Here is a 12,484-nt window from a genome sequence, read left to right as displayed (position 1 = left end):
CATCCATACACCTTCTTTATGGAGTTTTCCCATATTCCTTAGAATACATATTGTTTCATGAGAGACATGCAAATCCAGGGCCATTTCACGAGTGTGTTGTCTTGGGTTAGACTCAACAAGTATTTTCAGAGCATCAATACCAATTCCAACATGTCGGCCCCTGCCATCACAGTTTTTAAGGCTAAAGTCACCTGAACAAAATTTGCTGAACCATCATTGACATTTACAAACGTTCAAAATATTTCCATAAACTTATTTGATATTCTTTGTGGCTGCAGAGGTATTGTTTTCCTTCTTATATTCAAACAGCATTACATGTCGAATGTGTGTCTCGTCGTGTGCCATCACTGTAAGAGATTAGAGTATACCAAACTTTACACATTATATAGGCTACACTAACATGATGTTTAGTTGGTTCATTTAACTATTATACGTGATATACGTTTTGGTAATGAAACGCAACATTAATTTCTTGATGACCTATAAATTGCAGGACCATCTGAGACAGATGCTTTTTAGTTCTGGAACTGAGGATTTTCAAATTTTACCTATTCATAAGACGTGAATATGAGTTCAATGCTAAAAAGTAAATGTGAAGTTTATTCTGTCATTCAATTTATTACTTATTAAGTTAAACCAGTTTTTGAGAATTTTCCTCTTCAACAGTTATCTTGTCAAATGATATTTTTTATGCAACATTAGTATGTGTGAATATCAGTTTTGTTTTTTTTTCCATTTTTATACTGCAAAGTTGATCATCATTATTAAGAAATTTCTTGAATTGATTATCTTCATGCAACATTGTGTGAAGTTCCCTAAATAATAAGGAAGTATGTGATCTTCTTGTAATGTTATTGGACATTTCCTAAAAATATGGAAGTTTATTTGGTTTGACTGCTCTTGCTTTGTTCAAATTAGAAGAAAGATGAAATAGAAACTCATTATTGGATTATGTCTTTATGTTTGAAATGAATATCCTCATATCATAACCAAGTAACTAATGAAGAAGAAAGATGAGTTAGAAACTCGTAATTGGACTATGTCTTTATGTTTGAGATTGATAACTCTCATAATACAGCCTGGTAGATAATGAAACAACTACACTACAATTCCTTTGTTGGCAGAATCTTCTCACTTATTAGTTTGTTTTCACATATACCTTCCTACATATGTGACATTCTGGGAAATATCAAGGCTCTGATGAACTCAAAGTAGAAACTGCCACTCAAACTATTTGGTTACATTGCAGTAGGTTATTTACTGTGCAAATATATAAAATAAATAAAATTTTGTCTAGCACATGTTCACTAAAAAAAACTGCAGATTTGTGAAACAGGAAGACAAGTGACACTTGTAATTCGTCTTGTCAGTTGTGTTCTAGAGTAACTGAACAGCCTGTGTGGCTTTGATGAAAAAGAGAGAATTATTTAATGGTCGTATAACCAACAATGTAACAAACATTTGTAAATATGTTTGATTTATTTTTAATACAACATCTTTAAACAACTGTGCTGTGTTTCTGTTTATTTGTAGTTGAAATTTATTGCCAAAAAGTTATAGACACTTACTGTAAAAAAATCTGGCCTTACAAAACCTGACAGTGGCGAGCCAGCCAGGATCTACAGTGGTAGACAAGAGTAGAAGAAGACATAAACAACAGTGGCAGAGGCCTGTATCATACAGCTGTAGTTGTGAAAATATTGTAGAGGTCACAACCACTATATAACCATGTGGACTGACTTTTATAAGTAGATTGTGAGGGGCAAACAACTTGGGTTCAAATATGGCAATCTATGATAGTTTGTTAAACAGCAACAAGACCTAGAGAGAGAAGAGCATCAACAGAAGAGTGAGGAGGAAAGGCATAGAAAGAATGAGAAAGACTATAAGAAGAACATGAGCATGAAACACAAGCTCAAACAGAGAAGAAAAAAAGGAGAGAGGGGAGAGACTGGAAATTGAGAGAATAAGAGCACAAGTTGAGATTGCCAAGCTCACCCAACAGAAAGACGAAAGACCCAAAAATGACAGTGGGGTCATAGCCAGCTGACCCAAGTTGCCCAAATTTGATGAACAGAAAGATGACATGGATGCTTTCTTGTAGAAGTATGAAAGATTTGCCCAAAGTCAGAATTGGGACAAAGGTCACTGAACAGTCTGTCTCAGCCCCCTTCTCACAGGAAAAGGCCAACAAGTGTATGCACACATGACATCAGGAAATGCCATGTACAATGAGAAGTTAACAGTAGCCTTGCTGAGGCGTTATGAACTTACCAAGGAAGGCTTTTGCCAGAAGTTCAGAGAAGTCAACACTGACACTGGAGAAACTGTATCTTAGTTTGTGACACGTCTACAACAGTACTTCACAAGATTGTCTGACTTGTCGTTGTTCCCAAAGAAGAGACCCCCAAAAGATATGGACAAGATGTCAGAACAGTATATGGAACCTCATTGAGGGAGTATAACTAGCAAGTCCAAGAATAACTAGTCAAAGTCGAAACCAGTGGTGTCTGACCAGAAGCTGGATGCCACCAAAAGTGACAAAAAGTCAACAGACAAAAGGGAGAAGAGATGCTATACTTGTCATAAAATGGGGCACATTGTAAGTGAGTGCAATTATGTTACCAACAAGCAGCAGTAGAAATTTCAACATAAAGCAGCTGGAACTACCCACATAGATGGTGCTGCTGCCAAAAGAAACAGAATGAAGAAAACTTATCAGATTCACCCCATGATGAAACAGTACATGATTAATGGTCAGCTCAATTTAGTAAACAGGTCAAGAGTGCCAGTTTTTATCGGAGTATATGGTAAACATCAAGAGCTACCAACAAACCACAAAATGCCAGTAGATGAAGGATACATTGGGGACAAGAAAGTGAAAGTCCTACGAGACACTGGATGCAGCAATGAGAACCAGTCTAGTATTTGATGACCAGATGAGGGGCTAAGTACATCTGCATGTGCTTATTGATGGGACAGTGAGAAAGTTTCCCATAGCAAGAATAAAGACAGACACTCGTATTATGTGGGAGACCTTGAGACCGTGTGTATGATGGCATCCAATTACAAACTGGTGATTGGCAATATACCAGGCAGTAAAAGTTTGGAGGAACCAGACAGAAAGGAGACTGATGAGACATCTGCAGTCACCACTAGAGCTCAGCAGAAGAAAAGCAAGTATGATATCAAGCCTCTGAAAATTTCAAAGGGTGACATCCCAGAAATACTTCTATGGGAACTAAAGGAAACACAGAAGAAGGACCTTTCTCTGCAGAAAATTTGGGACAGTGCCTTTGAGAAAGTCGATCACAAGACCAAGGGGAAAGGCACCTACAGAGTAGAGAACCAGAAGGGAGCAATTTAACAGATTTATCAAGACAATTCTGCTGGGGAAGTTAAATAGATCATGATGAAGTTGGTTCACAAGACGATTGTGGGATGACACCTAGGAGCAAAGAAGACAGAATCACTAGTAACTTCCATTGGCCAGGGGTAACTGGAGATTTAACCAGATTCTGTAGGTCATGTGACACCATAGGACAGTATCTAGAGGGAAGGTGGCCAAGGTGCCACTGGGTGAGATGCCTCTCATAGAAGAGCTGTTCAGCAGAGTAGCTGTGTACTTGATTGGCCCACTAGCACCTGTATCCAACAAGGACAACCAATATGTGCTGACAATAGTCAACTGTGTTACACATTACCCAGAAGCCATTGTACTGCCAAAGATCGAGATGAAGAAAATAGCCCTCTTGGAAGTGTTCCGCAGAGTAGGCTTTTGAAAAGAAGTCTTGAGTGACAGAGGAACACAGTTTACCTCAGAACAGATGCAAGAGTTGTGCAAACTCGTCAGCAATAGGTAGCTCTTTACCACCCCACACAACCTCAGATATAATGAGCTTTGTGAGAAAGTCAATGGAGTCTTAAAGAACATGTTAAAGAAGATGTGTCAAGAGAGATCACATTACTGGGACAGGCACCTGCAGGCAGTGTTAGTTGCTTACCGAGAAGTCCCACAAGCAAGTACAGGATTTTCACCCTTTGAGTTACTATTCGGAAGAACAGAATGAAGTCCGATGCAGATATTGATAAACTGTGGACAGGAGAAGAAGAGTCAGAAGTGAGGAACACCTACCAGTATGTGTTAGACCTCAAAATGACAGGAGGACACCTGTCAACTAGTTCAAAAAAGTTTGTATGCAGCTCAAGGTAGTCAGAAGCAATTCTATGACAAGAAAGCTGTGGATTGACATTTCAAGGTCCTTCAGAAGGATTGTCTTGCTACCCACAAACAGCAATGAACTCATCCTACAGTAGAAAGGACCTTTTGAGTGCAGGAAGTGGTCAACAGAATGGACTACAAGGTGAAAATGGGAAGACCAAGATCTGCCATGCCATTCTGTTGATGTGATACTTTGATAGGGAAGAAGACCTAATGGCTGCAGCTATTGAGGCACAGATGAACGTTGTTGGTGTGGCTGTCATAAATGCAGAAACAGAAGGTGGGAACTTTTTCTTTAAAAATGAAGACCTACTAGCCATAAGACCATGGAGTAGAGATTAGATATACAAGGATGTCAACATCAGTGAAGAACTGACTGGCAAGCAGAAGAAAGAGCTACAAGATATCCTGTGTCAGTATCCAGAAGTCGTCACAGATAGGCCATAACAGGGATCCAGTCAAGGCAAAGCCCTACCAGATACCACATGCAATGAGAGATCTGATCAAGCAAGAAATCAAGGCAATGTTAGAAGCCAGAATTATTGAGCTTTTGAATTCAGCTTACTGTTTACCAGTGCTAATAGTGAAGAAGAGGGATAGCTCAAACTGGTTCTGCATAGATTTCTGGAGTCTGAACCTTGTAATGAAGTTTGACTCCAAACCTATGGGCAACCCAGAGGCTATCATGGTGACACTAAATGGGGCCAAGTTCTTTACCAAGATCGGCCTTATTAAAGGTTATTGGCAGATCCCAATGAAGACAGAATTTAAAGAGAAGGCAGCTTTTGTAACACCAGACAGATGCTATGAGTTCAAGAGGAGTCATCTGAATTAACTCAGCAACAACATTCAACTGCTTGATGAGGAAGATGTTGCACAAAACCACAACATCGAACATTATGTGGACAACATACTGACCCACACAGCTAGATGGGAAGACCACTTGAATAAACTCAGAGAGCTCTTCAGGTGAGTGAGGGTGGCAAGTCTGACCATCATACCATCTTAAGTGCTATATTGACTATTCTGTGCTGGACTTTGTTGGACACAAGGTGGGTGACCAACAGATAGCCATGGAAGAAGAGAAGGTAACCCACATACAAGATGCACCAACTCTGATGACCAAGCAGCAAGTCAAATCCTTCCTGGGGTTAGCAAGATACTATAAGAAGTTCATCCCAAACTATGCTGAAGTCACTACATCACTGACTGACCTGACCAAGAAAAGCCAACCCAACAAGGTGAAGTGGGAACAACCACAGCAGATGGCATTCCAGAAGTTGAAGAACAAATTACAAACTTTGCCAATTCTTAGAATGCCAGACTTCATCGAATCATTGATCATTCAGGCTAATGCATCAACTGGTGGAATTGGAGCAGTACTTTTGCAAGAACATGAAAATGGACTGTATCTTGTAATATATGTCGGTAAAAAGCTGTTGAGTAGTGAGAAGAACTACTCTGTGATTGAATAAGTATCTGGCCATCATATTTGTCATCCAGAAATTTCAGAACTACCTCTATGGGAAAGAGTTTATCATTCAGATGGACTGTCAGCCACTTGCATATATCGAGAGATGCAAAATCAACAGTGCGAGGATCATGAGGTAGGCATCGTACCCCTAGAGCTTCCATTTTCTCATTGAGGCCATCAAGTGGACTGCAAGTGTTGGTGCAGATTATACGAGTAAACTTTGAGCATGAATTGACAAGTCTTTGTATATAGTAAACAAAATATTGTAAGTATTTTTCTTGAAGAGGGGCTTATTGTTAGATATACACGACTGTTTGAATTAAAGTATATCATGATTGTTAAATTTAGTTATTTTTAGAAGTGATAGTTTATTGCAGGTTTGTTTACGTAACTGTGCGAATCATATGTTGTGTTGTTCAATTGTTATAATTGGCAATTATTATTTAATTGCATCATATTACTAGAACCTTCTAAGTTTTTCTTAAGTATTATCTCATAGTGTGTGGAAAGTTCTAAGCCTCAGTTGAGCTGTTTATAAATGTTCTTGAAATCATGGAAAGTCATGTAAAATAAGTTCTAAAAATTTCAATACTGTAAATCCTGGAAAAAAAACTGCTGTTTTTTAAGTCATTGTCCCAGAAATAGTCCTGAAATTTCATTTTAAATAACAAATACCCCATGAAATAATTAGTTTGATTTAAAAAAGTTTGGTTATCAGAATTGCATTTGTGCCTCGCTATACTCAAGACTGTTGAAGGTTTTGCTGGTGGGCACGTTTTATGAATGATATAAAGTGTAATCCTGCATGGTAGGATGCAAGAGTACCGGGAGTTTGAGTATGGGTTCTGGAAAGTCCTGGAGTTTTCTTTTGAAAATCTGTATGAACACTGAATTGTGAATCATGTTGAATGACTGAGCTCTGTAAACCTGGTTAGACTAATGTTTAGATTTAATATTTAATTGTTACATGTATGTGCCGATTGCTTGGATTATAATATTTTATGGCTTCAAAATGACAGTTTTCATCTAGAAAAGATAGGGAAAGTGAAAGGTTTTCTTTGGTCACTATATAAGTCGTAAAACATATCTGTTAAAAGTTTAGATTGTAAAATATACATTGCCTCTGACAAGACTAACTGACATTTCTGGAGTTATGCACATATTAGTTTTTGATGCTTTTCTCTTACAATGTAAGCTTTTATACAGGAGTTAGGAAGCTTTAATAATGTTTAGTCTACATCACATGGATATGTAAGTGTCATTAGTGCTATGTTATATTACCAGTTGAATTTTAATTAATTATTACTATGCTCATAATTCATCTTTACTGTGGAATAAAAGAAATAGTGAACCCAAAGCATTTTCACTAGTTATGTGATAGATTATAGCAACATCCATTCAATTTATATGAAGTATCATAATAAAAACTATTGTGAAAAATACATCACAAAGGATTAAAGCTATGTATGAAGAAAACATTGACAAAAAATAAAATTTAATGCTCTTCACTTATAAAATTTGTTAACATTACTATGTGTTGCTTTAAATTGCATTAATGTGTAATCACTTAGTTTGGACAAGTATCATCAAACAATAGATTTTCCTCATGACCATAAGTAAACTGAAATACTTTTTCCAACTGTACAAGTATTAAATAAAAAAATTTAAATGTAAAATTATGTAGATATGGCAGTGTCCAAAATAATGCAAACAAGAAGAATATAGGGATGATACAGCTATACATAGATCATCCCTACATGACTTTCAGTATTAAAACTTAATGTTACACTGTAAAATGCATGAATACAAAATGGTTACAAGGTTGGTCAAACTGACTGACTTTGTAGCGAGAGAGTGTAATAATCAAGACATATTATGACCGATCTTGGTTTTCCTTGTATGTCTTAGGCTCTTAGTTACACTACATTGATGCCTGCCCTGACCATGATATTTTGATAAACTGCATACCAATAGTCAAGAATATATAACTTCCAACTGCAGTAATATTAAAGTCAAGTGTGCATTTTACAGTGTAAAATTAAATTTTAATATTGAAAGTCATGTAGGGATGATCTGTGTATAATTGTATCAACCCTATATTCTTGTTTGCATCTTTTTGGTACTGCCATCCCTACATCATTTTACATCTACAAAACGTTTTTTATCACTTGTTTTGTGACATTTTTTCCCCTGACTTAAAAGTTAGTGTATGCTATGAATGTGAGTAATAAAATCTAATATTATGTGTATTATTTTTTTATACCTTGACTTCATACATAATATAGGGGTTGGCTTCCCAAAGACACCGATTGTATAGTGTAGAAAGCATCGAGTATGTACATGTTACAGTCATCTAATGTCATCTATTGTTGGCTGGTAATTTCTGTTTCACCCTGTGCTTAAGGTTTTTAAAGGAACACCAGATTTCTGTAAAAAATCTAACTACAAGGGGTAATAATAACATCATATACACTAGAATTATGTTGTTGATTTTAATTATTACTAGTTATTATGACTAAGCACTGCCCAGGAACACACAAAGTTGATTTAGATTTAAACTGATGTTAGTGATAAAGTAGTTGTAGAGTTATCTCAACTGAAAAAAAAATGAACGATTTGGTGGGTTGGTCACTTTCTAGTTTGGTTTTTTTGCCTTGTTTTTGGGCTTATTTGGTATAGAAACTAATGAAAGTGAGTGGCAATTGTCTTTAAAAGTAAAAACTCTCTATCGTTGTTGATTTCTTAGTGTGCATATTTGTATTATGACTATTGAGTACCTTGGCCATTCCTATGATAAGGATTTTTCATTCATGGAAGATTTTTTTTTCTTTCCAAAATTAAGTTTCAATCCATTATTGATTCTGTAGAGGATATTCTTAATTTTGTATGGTACTTATATACTACTGAATAATGGTATTTATTTTTACCATTAAACTCTATCAAAAAAATTAGTGTGTACCACCCAAAAAACATTAATAATCAATCTAAAATTGACTTGACTCTTTCTCAATACAGTTTGAATTTGTGAAATCTGCCCACTTACTGTGCAGATGACGAACTTCATTATCTGTGATTAGCAACCCTGCCGTATAATACTGCTATCTAGAGACTAAATCTGGAAATCATAATGGTAAAAAAAAAGGTTCAAGTTAACTTTATTAAAGATTGTGTGTGTGTGTATATATGTATAGTGTGTAAAATAGAACAGAAATTTGGTGACTTTCAGTATCCTTGAACTCTTCTCCCACAGTAAATAAGTACAAAAAAAAAGGTATACAAATACATAATTTATTCTATTTATGTGATGGCTTTCTGAAGGACTTAGTTAATACAATTAATATATGATACATTTTTTTGTAGGGGGATTTCTGCCTTTATAAGCACATAAAGCTGGAAAGTCACTTGAATCTCACTTGGTAAAATCTGTGCTTAAATCCACATCTTTTAATGCTGTGTTTTGTTTTAGTTGCACCTTGTAAATATTACATAGGAAATGTCAAATTTACAAAGTTGTTTACATATGAACTTGGCTTTACAGGCTATGCAAAAAAAAAAAGCCAAACTTCTGTATTTAAGTATGGATTAATACATTGCTGATATTAGATTTAATAGGATTAACAAAAGTGTTATTTCTAAATATCAGACTAGCAAACACAGCATTCTTTATGCTACTAAATTTCTGAACAGGAAACAAAAAAAAAGGCTTTGCTTTATAACACTATCATCATAAGTCTTTGTTTATTTGTTTTGTTTTAGATCTACTTTCCACAATTAGTGTGAATCAACTTATAAGTCTACTATTAACCTGTTATTAGTATGGCTGTTTTAATTATGTCTTGATTATTAGTATTATAATTTTTTTTTTAAACAGCACTTCTGTCTACTGTTTTACATGCATTTTGTATGAGCTTCAACATTTGAAACTCTTACTGTTACGTGTTTTATATAAAACAACATAATGTAAGACACATTTGTTTTGCACATTTCACTGCTACGTGTTTTATATAAGACAGTGTAAGACATTTGTTTTACACATTACTTTGTTACGTGTTTTATATGAGATAATATAATGTAAGACACATTTGTTTTACACATTTCACTCTTACGTGTTTTATATAAGATAACGTAATGTAAGACACATTTGTTTTACACATCAGAATTAATATAGCTACAATTAAACTTTCTTTTATTGACAGTTGTAATTTTATGTAAGTCCTTAAAGAGGATAACCAGTGAAATATTGGACATTAACACTCTCTAGACAAGTCATGGGTCAAAGGCCATGTCATCGCGTTTGTTGACAAGCATTCAGAATGTTATTGAACTACCTTTTCATGAATGTATGTCAATAAGTTTGGTATCAAACTGTAGATTATAATTCAACTTTTAGTATTATACATTATTCGATATCTTAATTTCAAAGTAAATATTAAAAAAATACGGTTAAACATTGATTTTTGTGCATCACATGGTATGTTGAATGCAGCACTGGTTCAGATTAGATGTTTGTGATGTTGAAATACTAAGTCTATAGTTTCATACAAATTAGGAACTCAAATTACCGATATTAACAAGATAGAATATAAAATAAGAACCTAGTGGCTTTCTAAGCCATTTTCGGTGTGTTAGGACACCATCTTGTTCTTTCGAACCAAGATTTCAGGGAGGTAGGTTGTGTCTTTAGTCTGCTTGAAACTTCATATTTTTTTAGACCCAGATACAGCTTTGTTACTAAGCTTGATAAATTATAGTGGAACTCTATGGTATTGATATAGTAAATTATTTAGTTTCGTATTTTCCACATGCAAAATTTTAAAAGGCTTCACAACCTACGTCAAGCAGCAACTGAGTGCAAATGTCGTAACTAGAAGAGATAATTGTTTGCTTTACTTCTTTATTTACTGTTCTATGTTTAAGAAAAATAAGTGTAAGAACTTGTTTCTAAATAGCAATAATGTATAATAATTGAAGTATTTTACAAAATACTAGTCTACTAAAACACAGCCAAGACAGGTCACTTTGTAAAGGTCAGTTTTATGTTATTGGATCTGGTAACATGAGAGCACATGTGCCACATCATTGTAGCTTCTGTATTGTTGGCTAGGCATGGCTGAAAGGTCAGTATAATAAAAACAATATATATATATATATAGATAATGTTATGATTTAAGCAACTTAGTCTTAGAGAGAATTTATATTTATTTCCTAATTTTTATGGTGGTTACAAGATCGGTCAAATGTAGCACACCCATACAGACATTCGTTAATGAAAATAACAGATTAAATATATAGTTTTTCTTAAGAAACGTTTGATAACTATCTGAACATTATAAAGATTTTGTGTGTAAAATTTGAAAGTTTTCTGATGCATAAAAGTATTTTTAATCTTAAAATGAAAATTACTTTGCACGTTGAATTGGCAACATGCAAAAAGAAAAAAAAAGGCATGAGAAAAACTGTTAAACAAAGTATAAGACTTAATAGAAAAAAAATTGATATTTTGCGTATGAAAGCATTGTAATGTTTACTGATAATCTTCCAAATTTCGTTAACATGCGCTCACTAATTGAAAAGTTATAGCATGAAAACTATAACAAACACAAAATGGTTACGAGAAGGCATGAGAAAAACTGTTTAACAAAGCATAAGACTTAATAAAAAAAAAATTGATAATTTACTCATGAAAGCATTGCAATGTTTAGTGATAATCTTCCAAATTTCGTTAACATGCACTCACTAATTTAAAGTTATAGCATGAAAACTATATTATACAAAAAATGGTTATGAGTGCAGTCCCAGGAACCGAGCCTGTGCTGAAAGAGTTAATAAAATGTTTTTTTTGTGTGTTTGCCATCATTAATTGTTCTGTTTATCATAAAGATTATTTTTCACTGTGCTCTGCAAATCTTAAAATATTGTGGATTTTTTTTCCAGTAATAACATTTATAATGCATTTTATCTGTTTGTTTTAATCCAGACATTTAAAATTTTGTACTGTCTTTTAATCTTGAAAGTACTGTTTTTCTTTTATTTTCTTTTTTTTTAGAACTCTAACAAGAAGGACAAAGTATGGCAAGGTCAAGGTAAAAAAATTAAAAATTAGAAGTAGTAATTATTTCATCAATACAAAATTCTGTACAGCAAAACTGTATTCTCAAAATCAGTGGAACTTGAACTTGTAATTTAAAAATCATCTCATTCTGGTACACAAGCATTATTGTTTATGTAGAATCTTCCTAGTAGATACAATTTACCAATCCTGGAAATATACTGGCTTTTATCTTTAAAAAAAAATTAGATAAAATTACAAAAATTTATAATTACATAGCTATAGTCATATCTTTGTTTGCATTCAACTATTGTCAAATATGAAATTTTTTCTGTTTAAAGAATAAAATAATTCATTTTGGTATAGTCTTAAAACTTGATGATTTCGTGGTGTAATTTCATCTTTAATTTTAAGTGTGCCTAACTGTCTGCTCTGAGAGATCTGTCTCTGTCCTTTTGTTCCTAGTTTGTTCTATATCTGATCATTTTTTCCAAGGAATAAGAGTATTGATTACTTGTTAGACTTGTGTCTGATCATCTCTTCTAAGTTAGAACTGTGCTTGACCAACTGTATTTAATTAGAACTGTGTTTGCCACTTGTGTTTAGTTATAATGGTGTCTGTGCTAAATTAAAACCCTATCTATCATTGTTGACAAGTTTTGAGCTGTATCTAATCATCTGTGCCATGATCAGGCTGTGTGTATAATCTAATTTTGAACCATTCCTGACTGTTTGTGTT

The 12,484-nt window shown here is 34.2% G+C and overlaps 1 protein-coding gene across 1 annotated transcript in view; it reads left to right on the top strand.

Moving 5' to 3' along the window:
- LOC106459664 (inner nuclear membrane protein Man1-like) overlaps window positions 1-12,484 on the top strand; it is a 59,894-nt gene that overhangs the window by 37,820 nt on the left and 9,590 nt on the right. Inside the window, exon 6 of the mRNA XM_013919304.2 lies at window positions 11,743-11,779. Within this exon, the coding sequence (XP_013774758.1) occupies window positions 11,743-11,779 (37 nt within the window). The remainder of the gene's footprint in view (window positions 1-11,742; window positions 11,780-12,484) is intronic.

Source organism: Limulus polyphemus, unplaced genomic scaffold, assembly GCF_000517525.1.
Source record: "Limulus polyphemus unplaced genomic scaffold, Limulus_polyphemus-2.1.2 Scaffold646, whole genome shotgun sequence".
Classification (NCBI taxonomy): domain Eukaryota; kingdom Metazoa; phylum Arthropoda; class Merostomata; order Xiphosura; family Limulidae; genus Limulus; species Limulus polyphemus.
Note: the sequence above shows the minus strand (reverse complement) of the source record. Positions and strands in the feature narration are given on the sequence as shown.